This window comes from Pyrus communis, chromosome 8, assembly GCF_041283825.1.
Source record: "Pyrus communis isolate YQ-2024b chromosome 8, ASM4128382v1, whole genome shotgun sequence".
Classification (NCBI taxonomy): Eukaryota; Viridiplantae; Streptophyta; class Magnoliopsida; order Rosales; family Rosaceae; genus Pyrus; species Pyrus communis.
In genome coordinates, this window is record NC_142572.1 from 14705559 (window position 1) to 14726510 (window position 20952).

At 37.1% G+C, this 20952-nt stretch overlaps 5 protein-coding genes across 7 annotated transcripts; 2 read left to right on the forward strand and 3 right to left on the reverse strand.

Moving 5' to 3' along the window:
- The first annotated feature begins 4659 nt into the window (after positions 1-4659).
- LOC137716841 (uncharacterized) lies at positions 4660-6342 on the forward strand. Its single transcript, XM_068456209.2, has one exon. It carries the CDS (start codon positions 4775-4777, stop codon positions 6083-6085), a length of 1311 nt encoding a protein of 436 aa, XP_068312310.1. The 5' UTR covers positions 4660-4774; the 3' UTR covers positions 6086-6342.
- Positions 6343-6811: 469 nt separating this feature from the next.
- On the reverse strand, positions 6812-7210 carry LOC137717018 (uncharacterized). The gene has a single exon (XM_068456339.1). It carries the CDS (start codon positions 7208-7210, stop codon positions 6812-6814), a length of 399 nt encoding a protein of 132 aa, XP_068312440.1.
- A 1189-nt stretch (positions 7211-8399) lies between these two features.
- LOC137718495 (uncharacterized) lies at positions 8400-10269 on the reverse strand. The gene is made up of 2 exons (XM_068458057.2): positions 9883-10269; positions 8400-9155 (listed from the first exon to the last, which is right to left on the reverse strand). Exons 1-2 carry the CDS (start codon positions 10140-10142, stop codon positions 8699-8701), a joined length of 717 nt encoding a protein of 238 aa, XP_068314158.1. The 5' UTR covers positions 10143-10269; the 3' UTR covers positions 8400-8698.
- A 479-nt stretch (positions 10270-10748) lies between these two features.
- On the reverse strand, positions 10749-15023 carry LOC137718545 (pentatricopeptide (PPR) repeat-containing protein / CBS domain-containing protein). 3 transcript variants are annotated; one of them, XM_068458098.2, is made up of 11 exons: positions 14586-15020; positions 14378-14510; positions 14040-14137; positions 13689-13850; positions 13520-13588; positions 13202-13337; positions 12481-12713; positions 12105-12182; positions 11791-11859; positions 11288-11464; positions 10749-11106 (listed from the first exon to the last, which is right to left on the reverse strand). In XM_068458098.2, exons 1-11 carry the CDS (start codon positions 14913-14915, stop codon positions 10843-10845), a joined length of 1749 nt encoding a protein of 582 aa, XP_068314199.1. In that variant the 5' UTR covers positions 14916-15020; the 3' UTR covers positions 10749-10842. The 3 variants fall into 3 exon arrangements, with proteins under 3 accessions (XP_068314199.1, XP_088555252.1, XP_088555253.1); XM_088699126.1 differs by having other exon boundaries at positions 14378-15021; XM_088699127.1 differs by lacking the exon at positions 10749-11106 and having other exon boundaries at positions 11316-11464; positions 12105-12178; positions 12446-12713; positions 14378-15023.
- A 4443-nt stretch (positions 15024-19466) lies between these two features.
- Positions 19467-20909, forward strand: LOC137718616 (F-box protein AFR-like). Its single transcript, XM_068458162.2, has one exon. The coding sequence runs from the start codon at positions 19522-19524 to the stop codon at positions 20803-20805; it is 1284 nt and encodes a 427-aa protein (XP_068314263.2). The 5' UTR covers positions 19467-19521; the 3' UTR covers positions 20806-20909.
- The last annotated feature ends 43 nt before the right edge of the window (positions 20910-20952 follow it).

Here is a 20952-nt window from a genome sequence, read left to right on the forward strand (position 1 = left end):
CTCTGAATATTATTTTCCACACTTACGCTTGCACAAGTATGTTAATTACGCTGTGTGTAGTTTGGTTTTTATTTGTTTGTACTTTTATTATTATTCTTAGCTTCCGCACTGTGCACATAGTTATGTTATTCTCACGTGATGGCCAACACGTCCTGATTTTAGTCGGGATGTGTCAAGACTCATATTGAGTTTAAGAGCGTAGACATAAGTAAGCCTAATACGAAAAAGCATTAGGGTTTAAACTTTTAAATCATAATGAACACAGCAGGGATTAAAACTTTATTCCACGACATATATAGGGCCACATCGATATTTTTTATATGATATGTTATTGGCCAAATCCCCCAGTCGAGAAAATTATGTTGCTTTTTCTTGTTGGGGTTTTATTGTTAGTTTATTTTTAATTTATTAACATTTTGCTAGGTGGTGATCTGATTAATTATTTAATTAATTGCTGTTGTATGGACCTAATATTCTTTGGTTATATTTTTCAATACTTGTGCACGTACGTAATCAACTTTTAATTAGGTTGGAACCAATAATGATCCACCAGCACACTATTGTCCAAACTATAAGTAGATCAAATTACATTTAAGGAAACCACTTTTCTACGTTCAAACTACTTTCGACTTCTCATCCAAACCCACACACAAACAAATGATATACAAAGAAACTGCTATCAACTCACGCAATGATCATGGGAAGGTAAGTAATTTTGTAGTGAAAATCAGGTAAAAATTGCTCCTAGGATAATGTATTGTAGGAACGGATGGTGACATCATTTCTTTACACAACTTTTGACATAGGTTTTTGTAGAGCTCACTTCGTAATGTATTTTAACGATCCGAACCGTCTATCTTTTAGATCTTCTCTCAAAGATTATGTCTATAAAAAATCATCAACTCTAAAATCATATGATCATTGAATTAAGATGTAGGGTTTCTTTGTAGAACTATATTCGTTAATTTTTTTCACTACATATGAATGTCTTAATGATATTAGATTTGTCTAACTTTTTGTAACGACGATCTATGAATGATGTTCTAAAAACTAATCAGTTCGAATCGTTAAAATACAATACAGAATGACCCTCGTAAAATATGTGCCAAAAGTTATATAAAAAAGTGGTGAACGGATTCTTCGCCATATATCATATGATGAGGTTTACGGTTTTCTCCAACGAAATAGATTTTGTGGGAATAGGTGCATGGTTTAACCGACCGGTTGATGATCACAATATAGTCAGTTAATTGGACATTCGCATCCCACAACTACACGCAAGAGTTGTCTGTAGTGAAAATCTCTTACTGAGAGATAAGTTTAATATAAATTGATTTTATAGAACGATAATCGAAATTGAACTTTAACTAACTTCTAATTTACTCGCAATTTTTTTCTAATGTTATAGAGAATTTGAATATTAGAGAGATCTTAAATTTGAATTTCTATCGCCAATTCAGAAAACCATTGAAAGGACGATCCAAATAAAAAGATGTTGTTGTATTGAGTTTGTTGTCATCCATTGATGATGAAGGTGGCCTTTCCACATGCCCTCCCATTTCCGGTGGCCTCCCGTGCCTTTTCATTTGTGCGATCACAATTAAGCCACGTCAACATTTTATATTACTATTTATTTTTGTCTTATTATCTTTATAAAAAAAAAATATAAAATGTTTGTCTGTTTTATAAACGATGAGTTTGGTGGAGATATCATCACGTTTAGATTTTGGTTGATCAAGTCTTTATAGCATCCACTCATTATTTCAGATTATGTCAGATTATGAGCAAAATAATGTGGGCACACAGATCGTTCTGACATTGTATTATTTTTCCCTGTGATTCTTCCATCACAATTTATGTAATTGCTTTTAAGGATTTTTTGGTGTTTAAATTATATTTGACTCTTTAATTTTAAATTAATACTCGATGAAATTTAAGAAGCTGATTGATTGTAAATTAAAATTATTTCGATTGATTTGGACCATGACTTGTAAACTTAATTTGACCTGATACTGACTCTGAGTGTTTTATATCTTTGACAGTAGTGTGCATATAATGTATGCATATTCCTCCTCTCACATTTTCTATTTTGTCTTTCTTTTTCTATAAAAAATTAATATAAGATGTAGACGTGATTTAACCGTGACCGTTCAAATAGAACGAAAGGGAAGGGGAAAAACAAGAGAAGAGAATCCTACTCCAATTATGAAAGTCTAGACTCTTGATCAATTCAACATCACGATCAAGCCAGTTAGCTATATTAGAATATGAGCATCGAACACAATATTAATGTTGATATCAATGCCAATGCACATTCAATTTTGTGTTTAAGAACTGTTGGCTTGATTCATAGTCGAGAATTTAGATAACGAACATGATTTGGATCCTCTATCTTTTTTCTTTATTATTATTATTATCAATGGAGAAAGTTTAGAGAGAAATTTGAACTCGAAACTTCTTTCTTGACCAAGAGCTAGCTAGTAAATTAACAGGACCATGTACTACACGTCTAAAGATCATCACATATAAGAGAGAGATTTTGTTGTTTGAAGCAACACAAAAAACTTCCACCGACAAAAGTTGAACTCATAACCTTCACTAACAAAGCGAAAACTAAACGCTTTTAAAATGAAACGATCGTTGAGAAAGCGAGGCTTTGTTTTGCCGGACAGTTTTATTTTCAGCTAGAGCCCTTGTATAAGTGTTTTTAGAGACACTAAACTAGTGTCCACAATTAATTAACATCTTCTGTTACGTTAATACCAAGATCAGTTTGCAATTAAATCATTAATTATGAAACAAAGAATAGGTCAACCCTTGCCACATGTCTCGAATAATATTGTTCTACACTAATTAAACAAAATAAATTAGAATTATTAGATGATTTGATTTCATGGCCTCCAACTAAGCTTGATTAGCACCACCACCACCATCACCACCCAGTTTTGGACGCACGTAATTTTCGCTTGGTTTTATTTCTCTTCCAACCGTTCTCTTTCTCTTCCTTCATATATTCATCACCTTTCATACCGTTTTCTCATTTTCTATGATTTTCTTATAACTCTTCCTTCAACTTTGGCTTCAATCAAGGTACGTTTTTCTTTTTGTTCCTACAAATTTACTCTTTCTTACGCCATATGCTTTTGCTTTTGTTTTTGCTTGCAATTTGGGTTTTAAGATTGTGGAAGAAATTTTGTGAATGTTGACTCTATAATATGTTTTCAATTATCGATGTTGTATTTGTTTGGTAACTAGGGTTGAGCAAGATTTGGGTTAGTCAAAATCAAAAGTCGCATGCTAATTTGTTTGGTTTTAGGAACGGACCCAGAATTTCGAAGTTGATTGAGTTAAATTTACTTTACCGACATTGTCGTGGGTTAGAATTTAGAAGGGCTTAGTTGATTAGGGTGAGACCGACTATTTTCAATTGATGACTGGGCTATTAGAAGATGGGATCATGATTTGGTTCTTAGAACTTAGAAGCCCCTACTTGCTAATTTTAGAGGAGAAAAAAAAAAAAAAAAAAAAAACCCTCATCGGGGTTATGGCCCATATAAGTTCTCTAATGGGTCCGTGCCTGTTTGGTAGTTAGAGTTAATCATTATTTTGATAGATCTCATGTGTTTGTATTAGTGTTTGGTGCAATATTTTCAATTAGTTTACCATTTATAAGATCCGAGGTCCTAAAACAAACCAACCAAAACCCATTTTGGATTTGCTTAGGTAATCGAATTAGGTATGGTTTCTACATGAAATGATAATACATGTGCCGGATACACAAGACATGTGATTGCTTTAACAAACAAAAGAAGGAAAAGAAGTCGTTTATAAGAAAAGAGTATGGACCTAAGAAAAATGGATGACAAATAAGAATGGGAGAATCTAGAAAGACACGTTAGCCCCCTCACTTAGCTTGTTATTGCTTAACGAATGAATACATTATTATTATGATATCTTATGTCAAAGATGCATCATTACCGTAATTTTTTATATCAAGTTAATAATATAACGTTATATAATCATCAATATTGGACACGGTGACAATGTACCTGTGCAAATAATTGTTCTCCAGTAGAAGATGGGAGTGGGACCCACCTAAATTTATCCCATCGGTAAGGTTTACATATGGACCCGGCCTTAATCAAGCCTTCCTCCCCATGAAAGGTCAAGTGCTTGGATTCGTATTGCTGCATTGGGATTTGGTGCAGACTTAGGTGAGCCTGAATGGCAGGTTTATTTGCTGTGTGGATCACAACAATAAATCACATTAAACTTGTAAGGGGGTGATGGACCACTCAGGCCCACTTCTATCTTGATTTTATTCATATGTTTTAATTCAATCTAACCTACTTATACCTAGTCTTGTGTTTGGTTTACGATTTTTTTTTTTTACGAAAGCTAACGAAAAGTTAAAAAAAAAAAATTTAGTTTTAATAAAAAATGACAAATAAATGTGTAATGAATAGTACTACGAAAAGGTAAAAATATGGTTTTTTTGTTAAAAGTAAACAGTACCGGGAGTACTTGATTGAAACTTTTTTTTTTTTTCCTGTTATTTTTGGATCGTGATTTGATATGAATGGTTTTAGGATCCGACGTTTTTTTTTTTCTTTTTTTTTTTTTTTTTTTTTTTTTTGTAATGTTTATCGTCTTAATACTCATTTCTAACTTGTGTTTTCTTTAGACGATGCAGGGATATAGTGGGCATCTGAAACTTCTCATCTCTTTCGATATATCTGTAAATTGAACTGTCGATCTTTAAATCCTTGTATATATGGCAGCAAGATCTCAAGATAGCAGCCCTGCTCCAGGGAGGGAGAATAAGAGCACATCACCATCATCAAACACCAAAAGGCTCACCAAGTCCCAAACGACAATCACTGAAAAATTCTCTTCAACCTCATCAGCAAAACAATTCCCAAACTATCTCAGGCCGACGTTAAGCGCCTCGAGGCACGAAAACTCGCTGAGGTCATTGGCCGCTGGAGCCAAAAAACATGGCTCTGAAGATCATGCAGCGTCTCAAAAACCTACATTGAATAGAAGAAGATCTTTTGACAAGCCACCATCACCTTCTAGGCTTCGGAAGGCATTGGTCTCCCCGGGAAGGGAAGCGTCACTGCGATCGTCGTCAATTTCAGCAAAAACCTCATCTAATGCTCCGAGGCCAAGAATAGAGAGGACAAAATCGAGCACTTCTGTGGCTGGAAGGCCGCAGCTTTTGCATGCAAAGAGTGTGAAGAAGAGCAACGGAAGCAGTTCGGTTAAGAAGGAGAGTTCATCGGGTTCAACAAGAGCTCCGAAGAGTGAGGACATAATACATACAATTAATCTCGAAGCTAATTTAGATGCTATAGAGTCTTTGGAACATTATGAGGTTGAAGAGGTATGTAAGATCTCGAGTGAGGAGCATGATAAAGTGATTCTTCCGGATCCGAAGGACGAGGAGATTGAGCACGTTGGTGATCACGATGCTGGCGTTTCTGAGGCTGAAGGGAATAGGGGCGAGGATGAGAAGGTGAAGGCTAGTGAGGGTGCAAATTCTAATGCGGCGGAATTGAAGGAAAATGTGGAGGAAAGAAGCGAAGAAAGCGGAAGTGTATTGACCGAAAAAGAGGAGAAGCAGGCAGATAATGACCAACAAAATGGGGAAGAGAAGGATAAAAAAATAGATGAAAGCGGCGAGGCAAAGGCGGAAGAGGGTTTGAAAAGTGAAGATCAGGAAGCAAAAGTTGAGGTGAAAGAAGAAAAGGAGAAAGAGAGTGAAAGTAAAGAAGAAAATACAAGGGAGGAAAGAAAAAATGTTGAGGAAAAGGGACTGGATAAGAAGGAAAGGGGAGAAGTTGTGGACGGCGGAGTTGAAGAAGCAAAGCCGCAAGAGGCTGCTGAGGCGGAGTCAGAGGAAGCACCAAAGTTGCGGCAAGCGAGCGAGGGATCATCGCAAGGAGGAGGGAAGAAGGACTCAGTTCCTGCATACAATGATGTGATTGAGGAGACTACAAACAAGTTGATGGAGAAAAGGAAGAACAAGGTGAAGGCATTGGTTGGGGCATTTGAGACTGTGATAGATTACGAATCCAAATGATAAACCCTAATTCAAAATTTTGTGCTGTAAAAATCTGTGTATATTTGGCACCTACATTAACATATTCTGTGGTGAAGTGAGCTTAAAAGATTTGAGAGAAAAAGAAAGTTGGATTGGATTGAAACGCAGAAAGATGGGGAGGGTGTAATTGGGACATTTTTATTTTCCCTGCATGAATTTGTTCATATTACCAGTGTAGGATACCATACATTTGTTCATAAATTATGCTCTATTTTTAGTCGTTTACTTGATTTTTCTGTGTTTGTTTTCGCTCCCCTAAATCTTGGTGTAACGTTACGCTTCTCCTGAAAGCATATTTAAAAGTGTAACTATGATTAGAATCTATGCATTTTAATATCTACAAATTTGATGTAAAACTTATTTCATTTCCAAAATTGTTGCACAAAACACTTTGAATAATCAGTGAGTGCTGGCCAGGTGTCGTTTGGAAAATAGAATATATACATCGATCATGATCAACAAAATTGTAAGAAAGAATGTGCAAATTATTCACAGATGAGTAATTGTATGTATGATTTGTAAATATATGATATCAACAACGTCAATATTCAAATTAAGAAAGAAAAAAATAATAATAAAAAAAAAAAAAAGACCACATCCCAACAAGAACAAATAAATAAATAAATGAATTAGAAATGAATTGTTTTATATATAAATATGTTTTCTTGGTGCCTAAACTTCTGTCTCAAACTAGGCTAATACCCTCTAAAAACTTTCTTCTCTGCAGTACCTTAGCTGCAAAGAAACCTGCCTCTCAAACATCAGCTGCCGGCGAAAATTTGCTATAAAAACATCAGCCCTGCGATTGACATCATCGTCATCGTGATCATCCGAATCCTGATCCCTCGGACGATCATGGGTCCTCGTGCTTTGAACCCTTCTCAAACCGCGCTGATTCCCATGAGTATTTTCGTCTTCAATGCAGCTGTAAAGCCCCAACCGGTCATTGAAGCTCAAACAATGCCGCGTAGAAGCTCGAGAAGCGCAACCAAGGATCGAAGCTAACCGCAATCGGTTTAATTTGAAGCTGAGTAAAATCAGGTTGATTTTCTTCACCGCCCTCTTGAGGTGGTGGCTTACGAGTGACAAGGTTTCCCAAGCCATTGCTAGCTAATGCTGTTGAAGTGAGAAACTGAAGAAAAATGCGAGCTTGGTTTTATAGGCAAGTGAGGGAAGATTCTTGAGCAAGCTAAATGCTAATGTGGTCACTTGAAAGCGTGTTGGGAATCTTTTTCGGAGCGTTTAAACGAGCTTAGAGCTATTTTATTTTATTTTTTTTTTGTTTGAAATTTCAGTGAGGAATTACAGCTATGTAATTTGCGTGTGAGTTACATGGGAAGTGTGACAGAGCTTGTGTTTTTGTGCTGTTTTCTTCTGTTCTTTTTGGTTGCTTGCTAATTAAGCAGAAGAAAATGGTTGTCGTGGGGCCCACATATATGCTAATTAAGTCTTGCACTACAAGAAATCGAAGGTTTATGTTGGCTAAAGCCCAACTCGCCATCACTTAACCGCTCTCATTTTGAAGCTTTTAATACAAAGATATATTTACATTGAGATGGTAACGGAATAAATTACCATTAAACTTGCTATATACATGATTCAAATTTAAAACCTCTAAGCTCTTATTTTAAAGTTAAAACAAGAAGATTGAATTTGCACTTGAAATCTGAAATAATTAACTCTTCAAATTGGGGACTAAGAGTGGTATAGAGTTAAACAACAAAATAGGCAGGTTAGATGAGTCTGTTTTTGCTCACCCCTTTAATCTACTGCGGCTTTGAGTTTTTCACTATTGTTCATGTATGACATTCTTTATATATCAACTGTTAAAATACTTACTCTCACAATAACGGTTTTTTTTTTTTTTTTCCATTTTTTTTTTAACAAAACAATAACGTTATTTATACACACTTGTTGATATACTCCCTAATACAAATGTATTTCACATACAATGAACTTGCATTAGAGTGTCAATTTTGTGTCAAAATAACGTTGGTCCGTCGTGAAATCAACTTCATATCTTCTCTAGGTTTTTAAAGTCTCAATGAACCCTTTACTCCACCTCTACCAAGTTTTGTGCAAATCCCCTTTTAACTTTGCAAGACTTGTGCTTTTCAGGTTTGTTAAAAAGGCATTCATGTCCTGTTTAAAAGTCATGTTTCCTTTTGTTTTCGCGTTTCTTGTGTTTACCAAAAAAAAGTAAAAAAACCAAACACGAGCACTTCCTTGAGCTGAAAGAAACACGAAAACATGAAGACATAAAAACAGAGCAGAAGAAAGACAAGTTCTAAGGTGCATCATAATTCAAGTTAATTGAATTTTACTTTAATGACAGAAACATTGCTACCGATTCTGGGGGCAATCTACAGCAGATTACAGAAATTATTCACTACAAAACTGTATTGAAACCAACGCGAATGTCATATGAATTTCCGTGATGAGAAAAGATAAACAAACTTCTGCTTATCAGGCTTTGCTACTACTGCTACAATTTCTCTCTAAAAAACCCTGAAGCGAAACAAAACTCTGAAACACGGGGAGTAGCTGACCAAAACCGAGAACATCCCACGAGTTGGTTTAAGAGTTCTAAACTCAGGAGTTTGCGACCAATTGCTCGGGAACACCAACATGAGAGCTTCCTGCATCGACCTTTGCATCTACGACATCAGCTACTTGTTTGTCAGTTCCTTCGTCGATCTGTTTTAGTTTCTTCGACCAACCATACATCTGTCTCTTGACTTCCCTTTTGTCTATTGTAAGGTTTTTGAATCCTTGTTCCAAGTTGGCTTCGGATTCAGCTTCAGGTTTATTAAAAGCAACCTGCTTGTGCCCAACATCTTCATATAATTTTTCAATTCTGGCTTTCCAGACAAATCCCATTTCCGTATCCATCTTCTGGTAAGGTGTTTTCAGAAAATACTCATCGATCCCACCTGCCTTGTCTATGCAACGGAGAGCATGGGTGGTGACTTTGACACGTATGTGGCGGTCTAGGATGTAACTGAAGAGCCGCTTCTCCTGCACATTTGGCTTCCATGTCCTCCTTGATCTGTCACCACCAACAAGAAAAAGTTCCCGTGGTTAATATAACCCATTCCCACAACTAGTTAAAAGAACCAAATCATTCAAAATTGCAGTCACATAAGTAAACCCTGTTCTCTAAATTATTAAAAGATAACACAACCAAATCATTCAAAATTACATTGATCTACGTCAGTCCTGTTCTATAAACTCGAAATCACTCAAAGAACCTGTATGGTAGGAAATGCTATGCCAAAATTCTTAAAGAAAACCCATGTAGACCATGTGACAGCTGACCAATACGAAACTTTTACGCTATTAATAATTGTCTGTCACTTGTCCAAATTATGCATAATCCTTTATGAGAATGCACGATTTGCTCCTTCAACGGTTGAGCCAGATTGATCTCTAGCTACAATAGCTTTCAGAATACAACTTACGCAGCGAAAATGGTAACACAAACCCGCAAGTTCCATACTTTCAGCTTGATTATATATAATACCCACCTCAACCATTCTTTACTTCAAAGAAAATGTTTGAAGCAACCCAGCTAAGAAAAATGAAATAAAATCAAAGTCACTGATCCAATCCAAAATTATAATTAAACAAACTTTATATAATTTTTACCAATTTATTTGTCATTGTAAAAAATTAGGGCATAATTTCAACATCAGAGCTAAAGCTTAAATCTTTGGCATCAAAATTTAAAAAAAAATGAAAGAGATACTGAGGTGTAAAAAAAAAAAAAAACGAACTTGTTGCCGCCGTCTTCGCTGATTTGGTTGCCGAACTGGATGTGGCGGCCGGCGTAGATGCCGCGCTTGGCCCGACCCATGATGATATTTGAATCGGGCATGCCCTTCTTCTTGAGCTCCTCTCTCAATCGGGTGGGTAGGGTTTTCCCTCCCATGGTGCCCTTCTTCTTCAGCTCCTCCTTCAGCCGCGGCGTTAGGGTTTTGTCGCCGAACTTCTTCATCACGCTCTTGATCGTCTCCTTCCCCCTCACCAACGCCATTTCTGATTCCACTGTGTCTTCGATTCCTAAGTCCTAGGGTTTTGCAGCGCCGATTGAGGGTTCAGTTCATTTCCTATGTTTTCTGATACATCCAATGCGCTGCGTTTTGTGAAGCTGGTTTCCAACTTTCCATCAACGGCTCTGATTATTTGTTAATTCCTCATGTATTAATTGAGAACGAATGACACGTGGCTCCACAACAATTTCTTCTCAAAACGTTTCGTGATCAATTCAAAATTTTATGCTTATGATCGATGCGTTCATATTAAGATATAAACAGTTTCGATTATAAGTATTGTCATTGTACACAACAAGATTTGAGGATGTTCCTCGAAATGGATCACGATCTTTTCAATTCTGTCATTTTTCATTCTAAAACTTTATAATTGCATAAATTTAAACCATGCGCTATTTGAGTACAAGTCATTTGTTAAATTAGTGATGTGGCTGTAATGAGATTCATTGGTGGTGATGTATAAAATCCGACCACCAAGTTTATGCCTAGTCTGATTTGCGTAATTCTTCATTTTCCACCCGATGCCGGTTAGCTCCAGTTTTTTTTTGTTTTTTTTTTTCCTCTCATCCTTACATATTTACTCATTTGAATGAATGCTACATTGATCACTACGATCATATTTATATAACAAAAATTGAATTTACAAGGAGGAGGATACATATAGTTTCATAGTCTAACAGATTGTTACATGAGATTTCTACGTAAAGAAAGTCGACTCAGACCGGGCGTTTCGGATTCCGGTGACACAAGTTTACACAGTTGTTCGGCTGTAAAAACACCAGCAGCTCTCAAACTTGAAGCACTACCACCGTATACTGAGCTATGGTTTATTACAATCACCATTTTATATCTGTACTTCATGATCAGATCCACCACATGCCCTATTGACGTTCGAGTAGCAACACAAGGAGGCGGGCTTCTCATCATTGACGATAGAGGGGCGTTCATCTACATGATAGTATGCAAACTTGGATTAGCTCATAAAACATACAGCATGCAAACTTTGATACCAACCACCACGAGTTGATCTTGAAAATTTGGCAATTTAGCAGAACATAATCTATCAGATAATGGATTGTATGCTGCAGTCTAGGATAGAAAACACTTTGGTTTTACCATCAATAAATACCTCTCGACAGTCTTCACGGTGCAATATGCCAATGCAGCTACCCCAGTCATCTATGATGGGCACCACTGAATCCTTAAAGAAACGCATCGCCACTTTGTTCAAGTCCAGGGTCCCATTAAGCGGCTGAGCCGCTTCAAAGGGCATCATGACACTTTCAATTGGTTCACTTGCCAAGACCTAAATAGGAAAGGTGTAGGAAGATCAATCAGAAGTGACCAAAGATATTGAACATAGATTACTAATAAGTCAACCCTTTACCATTTGTTTCTATCAAGTTACACAAAATCCTCGTTCAGTAACTCAACTAGCAATTCTTTGTCAGTCCATTCAAAATTAAAAAAAAGTATTGAATAAATAAATGATTATATCCAGTCACACTTCTACATAATTTGATCTTATAGCACTGATACCATACACGACCATACATTTACGAAGGCATTAGGTTAGTACCTGAAGCAGTTATTTTTTTTACTATTTGAAAGGCCATAAGTATGTATGAAAACCTGAGGAAGTAGATAAGGACTCAATATCGATTTGGTGAATCCCAGCAAGGCCTCTATGCGGAGAGCCACCTGCAGTCCAAAGGCATATTAAGGGACTTTGACTCGGAACCAGAGAAATCAGAATGTAGTGGTAAGTATTGAAACATAATTGAAGGTTTACTTAGGCATCTCACTTCAAACTGAAGTTTGTGAAATTAAAAGAAAGAAGTTCAAAAAATCAAAATGACAATGTAGATTATCCATCACAAATGAATGTCCATCTTAAACTTTTTTACTTCAGAACTATTATATAGTCGTAGAAGTAAAAGGATTACCATGCCTCCTCGACTTGTCCATGATATCCTCTTCCACCTTGTAATAGTACTTGCGAGGTATTTTACAGCCAAATCTACCTGACAAAACAAAAGGATAGTTTATAACATTAAAATGGTCAAGACTAGTCAGTTTCCTCATGCAAATCAAATGAAAAAGAATAGAGTTACATAGAAATTGAACTAGCGCATTACTTGATAAGTGTCATTCAGAGGAAAATAACTAAAGGCAATTCTAATATCCCTATGCAGTACCTGGATACTGAAGACAGCATCCAAATGCATCAAACACTATGAAGGTATATATTAATCAGCGATGGAAAGAGATTTATGCAGTAACACACCCCGTGCAGATGCCTGGAATGAGTTGATATGGTACCTGACCACCATTTAAAGCTGCCTCCATGAGTAGATGATCAGCTTCCTCTTGAACCATTGGGGAGATAGTTCCAGAAGTATCCCGCCACATGTGCTCATTTAGATTTTCAACGGTACTGTAATCTCCACTAACAGAAAATGAGCGCATGAAGGAAAGATAGAGGTGAGGTTTTGGTCGTAAATTTGGCTTTCCCCCAGCCCGCTTTAATATTTCTCCCAATATGCATAAAGCACCTAATTATCACAAACAAGAAATTAATCAGTAGAAGAGTGAGAATTGGTTTCAATTCCTAACCCTTCAAACTCCAGCATCCTTCCAAAGTGGATAAACAAAAGGAACGTCCAGCCAATATGCACCATACGTGGTGCAGTTGACTTATAATGAGAGTTCTAATAGAGAAAATACAATGCAGTTACCTTCATGTCAACATAAGCATGCAAATATACAACTCAGTTCAAACGGTATCTTTGTCACATTTTTGTGTCACCGTGATACCTTGTAGCCTTGACATTTGGCAGAAGGAAGGCATAATTTTTAGTTCGTGCTCATTTTTTTTGGTCAATTTTTATTGCTCGTTATATGATTGAAAATTATGCAGCTTTTCTATGTGCAAGTGCGATTGAACTTTAAAATCATTAGGAAAATGCATAGATATGAATATCAACAATTTCAGATAATTGAAACTCCTTGTATTGCAAACTATTTTTCATGCACAACATACCTTTTATTGAGCCACAATTTAGCAAAGCATCAGCTGCTGCAGTGTATGCTGTTCGATCAATGAACAAACCAATATATGTTTTCATTTCCAATATGATCTTCTGAACTGAATTAATATCTTTGGAATCCCCAAAACCCTGCCAAAGGAAGACACAACATACAAAATAAACGTCAAAATCTAAGGAGCAGACACATTTAGACTTTAGAGGATATAGATGATATAAAAGAAAGTTTAGATTCATTGTGGCAGTAAAAATGCGAATACTTTAAACATGTCCTTAAATTCCATTAGAAAGTTACTGAAACAAAAATAACGGACCTTAAGTAATGTTGTGTAAGTGACCACATCTGGGAAAAGGTCACCATGGCTAAATTTCTGTGCTTCATCCTGAAAAAAGAACAGCATTTAGAACCTTAATATAGGCAACAAGCTAATACAATTAAACATAATATACAGGCTCTAAACTAGCCTTTCATATAGCTTGGACCTTCATTTCCTCAAAAAACTGCATTGCAATGTCCAACTTTCCAGCTTTTACACATGCAGATATCAGAGTATTATAGGTGAGCTTATCAGGCTTTAATCCTAGACGTAATATCTTGTCGTGCATGGTTATTGCACCCTGAGGAAGGCCTGCATTGATATATCCCTGAAAATTAGGAGCAGAAACCCCTTAAGAAACAACATTGATTAACTAAAACCACAAAGTTTAGGATTGTGCATACACACAACATTGTCTGTAGCTTAATTGTAAAGCTCAGTCTTCGAAAAGGAAAAGAAAATTCATACTTTAATTTGTCAAATCTCTTAAAGAACTATACATAGGTCAGTGCGGAACCTTCATTAGTAAGTTGTAGACTCTGACTGTAAGACTGCCACCTTCACGAAGGAGAAAACCATAGTGATGAAGAAGCCCATTGGCACGGCGTAAATCTCCTGCACTACACCAATAAGCAAACGGCGGATGCATCTCTATGATCAACTAATATTGTGTAGTATAACAACACTATAATAGTAATAAAAATGTATGCGGAATTACAGATCACCTTCCAACTGGGTACTAGGGTTATAAAGCACTAGGAAAACACTATGAACATACAATAAACACATACTAAAGCACTAGCTTTATGAAGCATTGGAAAACTTTTTGTTATTCTTCGAATTCGTAATTCAGACCTGCTTCAACTAGAGCATTGAGCAGACCAAGAACAAGAGGTGCTGACAATTTTGGACTTCCCACTGCAGTGCCTCGCTCCACAGATTCAAGTACATAAAATGCTTCATCAATTCTCCGTGCCGCGCCCAAACCCTGTACAACAAAACCCCCAAATTCTCTCATACCTAAATCTCTAAAACAAAATTTGAAAAGAACCCAAAAGAGTACCTTTAAGATGGTTCCATATGTGATAGTATCAACGCCACAGCTTCCTGGCTCAGCCATTTCGTCGAACAACATGAGTGCAGAGTCAATATCGCCGCAATGTACACAAGCCTGCACGACCGCGTTCATCACAACCGTGTTCAGCTTCCCGAATCGTTCTTTGGCGACCTCTATCTCCTCCATTATCTGGTGAAGCTGTCTCCGGCGGGTGAGCTGGACAACGCGGGAGGTGAGTCGCCGGAGATTGGGTTTGCGGGAAGGGGAGGTGCTGATTCGACGGCGTCGTAATGGGTGGGAAGTACAGACGGCGAAGGAGGCCGAGAAGGTTTGCATTGTTTTTGGTGGTGGTGGGGAGGCTCAGAGCCAGCCATCGGCCATGGATGTCTCTCTCTTCTATCTCTACAGATAATGTCAGTCGGATTCAGAGACGGAAAGGGTTGGGGAGTTTGTTGGCGGGTAAATTAGTTGTGGACTGGTTTGGGCTTTTACAGGTCCAAGGCCCACCATGGCCCAAAATATATATTGGAGAGAATTGATGTTCGTTTCCATTTTAATATTGAACATATTTTTAAACTTAGGTTGTAAACTTGTAATACAGGTGAAGAGTCGAATCAATATCATAAGAGGAATGTAGCTCAACTTGTTAAGAGTATTTTCCTTGCATTTGAGATTTCGAATTTGAATCCATCCGTTCCCAAATTACTTGTATCAAAAGAAAAAAAAATCTATTTTCTACAAAGGCATTAAAACGATAAATCTAGCTAATAAGATGTAATCTAATCTAAATTTTTTTGTGACCAACTGGTATTACAGTTTAGTGGTATTCTTTTCTACACATATAAGTGAGAAGTTTCTATTGTACTCGAAACACAATCATATAAGTGTTAATATTTCACGTGTTATAATGAGTGGATGACATTGTCCAATTTCTATACTATATTAAGAAAAACAAATATGCTCATCATAATTTGAGTTGAATAATAACATCACATACCGGGACCTACAATGACGTGGTTATGAATGGTATTTACCAATAGGGGCTATGCCCTATTGTATATTGATCTCTCTAATCAGTCAGACAGCCAGTGGAGGTCTTGCCAGCCATCGTCCATGGAATATGAATCTCTCTATTCAGTCAAGAGACTGAAGCTGAAGCTTGTGAGCTGTTAGCTTATTGGTTGGTTAAATTAATGGTGTCTGTTATGGGCTTACAGATTACTGGAGTCCCAAAATATTCGGTTAGACAAAATACACACTTTTTTTTTGGATAATCTACTCACGCTTATTTTTACCTTTCACATATTGTCTGCTGATTTTCTTCAGTTCCTTTGATTCGACAGCTGGAAATTGAGATTGATGTGTGAGAAGTAAAAGTAGGTATGTGGATAGCACCACCTTTTTTTTTTAATTCAAACAATGTTGTAATCTAGTCTAAGTATTAGAATTTAAGTACTAAGAGGGAGCACACACTTTCAGTTTCTTTGAAAGTTCTTTCAAATAATTAGAAATAAATTTTGCACGTTCTAGAGAAAAAGTTGAAATTACTTATCGGTAGAACATCACCTCTGGATTCTTCTAAGAATATATTTTAGGACGTATATGGATCTTTTTATTAAATCACTGTGCTTCTATGTTACGCTTCCAGTAAAAGTGATAATAATTAAGTAGAAGCTCTTCTATAGTGAAAGCTTAACGATTGAAATAGTGATTTTTTGCTTTTATTAGACTGTATGATATATTACATTGTAAAGATTATAAATCCTCAACTATAGACCATTCGTTTAGATAATTTACACACATGATCGATGATTCAGATTGACAACATGATATCGTCATTCAGAATAGAGAAGTGTAAAGAAAATGCAAATGGGTTGAAACACAATATAAATGTGTATTGTGTGTGTACATAAGGAGATGTAAAAGTGGACTGATTAAGCTTGTGAAACAAAAAGCAACCTTTTAGTTGAAAACATGTATATATAAAGGTAAGCATGCATGTCTTCATTTTCTTTATTGCCAAAGTGATATTCTCATTTGCATAAACTACGCCTTTAACGGTTTTTTTTCACATTGTTTCGATTCATAGGCACCATCCAACTTTTTCTGTTTATAGTACCTACCTACAAAAAACTGCACATCATAATTTACTTTTTGAGTTTCATGCTCGTCCCACCATTTAAGGTAAAAGCAACTTTTCTACTTTCCACACCAGAAAGGGCAACGTGAAATGGGCGATGTTGGGGAAAGATTTAGTGTGACGTTTTAGATTAATAATTCAACATCATTTTGAAAGTTATAAGATGGATATTAGTTTAACTTGGAGGGGTAAGTGCGACTAGATTTCAATTTAAAAATCCAATGTTAGTTATAATTCTCAAATTAATTTTCATATTCTATTCAAATCACATTTAAAACTATCCTCCACACATGCAATTAAGCAAAGAAATAAAATGTGCACATTGGATGTAGGATCTAACGAGGCAAAATTCAAAACTAAGAAAATCCTCGAGCTCTCAAGTAAGGACAAACACTAAAAGAAATGATTACACAAACACTTCAAAACTCATCAACTAGACACACATACTAGTAGGCAATTTTGTCTCCGCACTTTGCTACTCGATCTCTCTTCAGCATTCGAGTAGAAGTGGCACGATACTAACGCGATTGTCAATCACATTTTTCTTGAACTTTGCAAGATTCTAACGCGATCATGCAGAAATGTATGAAATGAAATGATTTTTTGAAAATTAACCAAGTACGAGATTCACAAGGCAAATTTTCATAACCAATGTCTAATTAATGGCTAATTTAGTATTGTTGTTAACTAAGATCTTGAACCAGCTCGACCAGCTCTGAGTCCTCTGCTCTAAAAGAAACTCCCTCTGGGGCCAAATTTCCGACCTCTCCGACTACCTCAACCTCAAATCCCTCTCCTTAAACGACGACAACTTCTCCAGTGTTTTCCCCTCTTCCATTTTTGACCTCCACCGCCGCCTCAAACGTATTTGTTTATTTCGAGGATCTGGAAGGAGGAAACGTATTTGTTTCTTAGTTTACCAACACCGTAGACATAAAAATTATAAAATAAACTGCTTTTTTTTTTTTGTCACAAACCAGTACTAAAGCGCATGAAAAAACAGTGATCAAACACTAAATATTTCTTTTTAGAAACACTAGGCAATAACACTGATTTTTCTGGATCGAAAATAGTTCTTTGTGCACTTGAAGCTGCTTGCAAACGTGTGCTCTCAAATGATTGCACGCAGTAAAAGCAACCAAAACCAAACTCTGATTCACGCGGCAATAAAGATTAAAAATACATATAAAGCGACTTTACCCTTGCGGGCACTTGAATTTCCTCTCTTTTTAATGTATTGCTGCTAGTGTTTTATCTCATACGGCAACAACCTAATTGCATATGCGACATCATCCACTGAAAATGAATAAGCTCGAAATGTTTTTAAAATAACTGAAAAAGATTTTAGAGAAAAAAAAAATTCGATTCCAAAAGCAACAGTTATGAGCACTTTAAGTGTTTTTTCAAGATTCACTTACATTTTAACTAAGGATTGGTTTAAAAAATAATTATATTTAAAACGCTTTCAGTTATTTTAAAAATATTTTCAAATGAGTCGTATCTAAGCAGGAAAAGATAGGCGGCGCCGTCATTCACGTGTTTTGTAGAAGCAAAAGCGCTTCTTGCATCTCGAAAGACCGAAAAGTTTATTATGTTATTAAATTATGATTCGACATTTTATAGAAGTGATCAATAACACTGATTGAAATTACAGGTTGCAAGAATGTGATAAGAGAACATTTTTCATAAGATACGTGTACGCTAAGCAAAATTATCACAACATTAGGGTATCTAATCAAACCATAAAGAGGAGGCCCTACAACGATTATTATAGCCATACTCATTAAAGTAATGGGATTATTAGCCGCTCCATCAACTTCATCTTCCCACCTATATATACATATCCCACAAAAATAGTGCTATTCACATTTTCTTTTTATCTCTTACACATTTTTGTTAATTTTTTATTCGTTAATCATTTTCAATTTATTCGATCCGACAATCATAACAAAAATATATATATATATATATATATATATATATATATATATGTGTGAAATGTAAAAATAAATGTGCAGATAACACTACATTTTTTTATATTCCAATCAATCATCATGCAGCACCACTATGCATCTTAATTGGATCTGTCTTAACCCAACTCCATACTTACCCTCCCCAAAACCAAAACAAGTCTTTATATATCCACTTCCTCATTTCTTTATTCTTTAAATCCCTCCAAAATTCAATTATTTTAAAAAACCAACCACTTCCCCTCTATTCTTTCCCAACAAGGATCCTCTTCGGATTCTCTTTGTAGGGATCCAGATGATCAATCAATTTTGTCCGTTCATCGTATATTATACGATCAGTTTTCGTTATGTATTATTTATATTCAACTTTAAATTTAAAATGATTTCTAACTTGACGATATACGATGAATGAATAAACTTGATTGATCTTCGGATCTCCACAAATAGCATCCAAAGAGGATCCTTGTTCTTTCTTTCCGGCTTTAGAATCCGATTTGGTCACTGTATTTATCCTTTTTGGGATTAAAAATCATTTCGGTCATTCTATTTACATCCGGTTCCACTCAAACTTTTGATTCGTTGCTCATTTCTTTAATCCCGCACAAGTCTCTGTCTTATATTCCGGTTTCTTGATGCACACCCACAAAACTACAAATGCCACCCAATCACAAACCCAAAATTCTTTAACCAAATTTAATCCCCATTTAATTAAGACACCTTTTGACCGCCCAATATTTCTTCCACAAAAGTAAAATCTTTGCTTCGTCATCACACTCCTGAATTTGATCTCCATGATCTCTCTTTCCTCACTATAAATACTCATATGTAGAATATGCTCTGCAACTACACTCCTTCAGCTAGACCAAGTGTCGAACACGTTGCAAACTCACTTTTCGATCCATGCATTCTTCAAGAAACTCAAATTTTTCGATCATTTCTTCATCTAGGTAGTTTTATTTTACGTGTTTGTATTCGAATGTCGAAAATGGCGGCTCCGAAATCATCATCTGGATCAAACCCAGGTTCTGATCAGTGTTCTAACCAAGAAATCAGCATGAACAAATCTGAGCCGTTGATTCCCGGATTGCCGGACGAGGTCGCCGAGCTCTGCCTGCTCTATCTTCCCTATCCGTACCAAGCTTTGGTGCGTTCGGTTTCTGCTTCATGGAACAGAGCCATTACAGACCCTAGCTTTGTTCTTCACAAGAAGTCTTTGTCTTTGCCTCTGCCTTATCTTTTCGTTTTGGCCTTCAACAAATCAACGGCCATGATCCAGTGGCAAGCCCTGGACCCACGATCTGGCCGTTGGTTTGTTTTGCCTCCCATGCCGTGTCCCAAGGCCACTTGCCCGCCGGGGTTTGCATGCGCTTCCCTGCCACGTGAGGGGACGCTTGTTGTAGCGGGCGGCGTGCGGTCGGACACAGAATGTTCTATGGAAACAACCTTTGTGTATCGAACATCTACAAATCAATGGTCGACAGCCGCTCCAATGCGGACCCCACGGTCATTTTTCGACGCTGGAAATATCAACGGAAAGATCTTGGCCGTCGGAGGCGGCAAGGATCACTATGGCAGCTCGATCACGGCCGTGGACTGTTACGACCCTAAAAAAGACACGTGGGAGGCATATGCCCCTCTGCCAGGTGGACTGGCCAAGTATGATTCCAATGTGGTGGGCAACAAGATGTACGTGACCGAGGGGTGGACGTGGCCGTTTATGTACTCGCCACGTGGCGTGGTCTACGACCCTGACGATAACACGTGGCAAGAGATGAGGCCGGGAATGAGGGACGGATGGACGGGCGTGAGCGTGGTCGTGGGTGGCAGGCTGTTGGTGATATCGGAGTACGGGGACTGTCCGATGAAGGCGTACGACCCTGATAAGGACACGTGGCGGTACGTGGGTGGGGACAGGTTCCCATGTGAGGCACTGAGACGCCCCTTTGCTGCGAGCGGGGTAGAAGGGAACATATATGTGGTGGCATGTGGGTTGAACGTGGGCGTAGGAAGGCTGTCCGAGTGTGAAGCAGAGCTAAAAGTTGAGTGGCAGCTCCTGCCAGCTCCAAGTGCTTTTAGGGGTTTTTCTCCTTCTAGTTGTCAAGTGCTTCTTGCCTAAATTATTGAGTTGTTGTTCAATTATATCTGCTTTTGGCTTTGTTAGGCAATTTCTCAATTAAACTTGTGGGCAAATCCAACTTTTCTAAAATTGTTTGGTTAGAATATTGTTCTACAGCTAGGCCTAATATTTGCTCTGCTCTTCCAC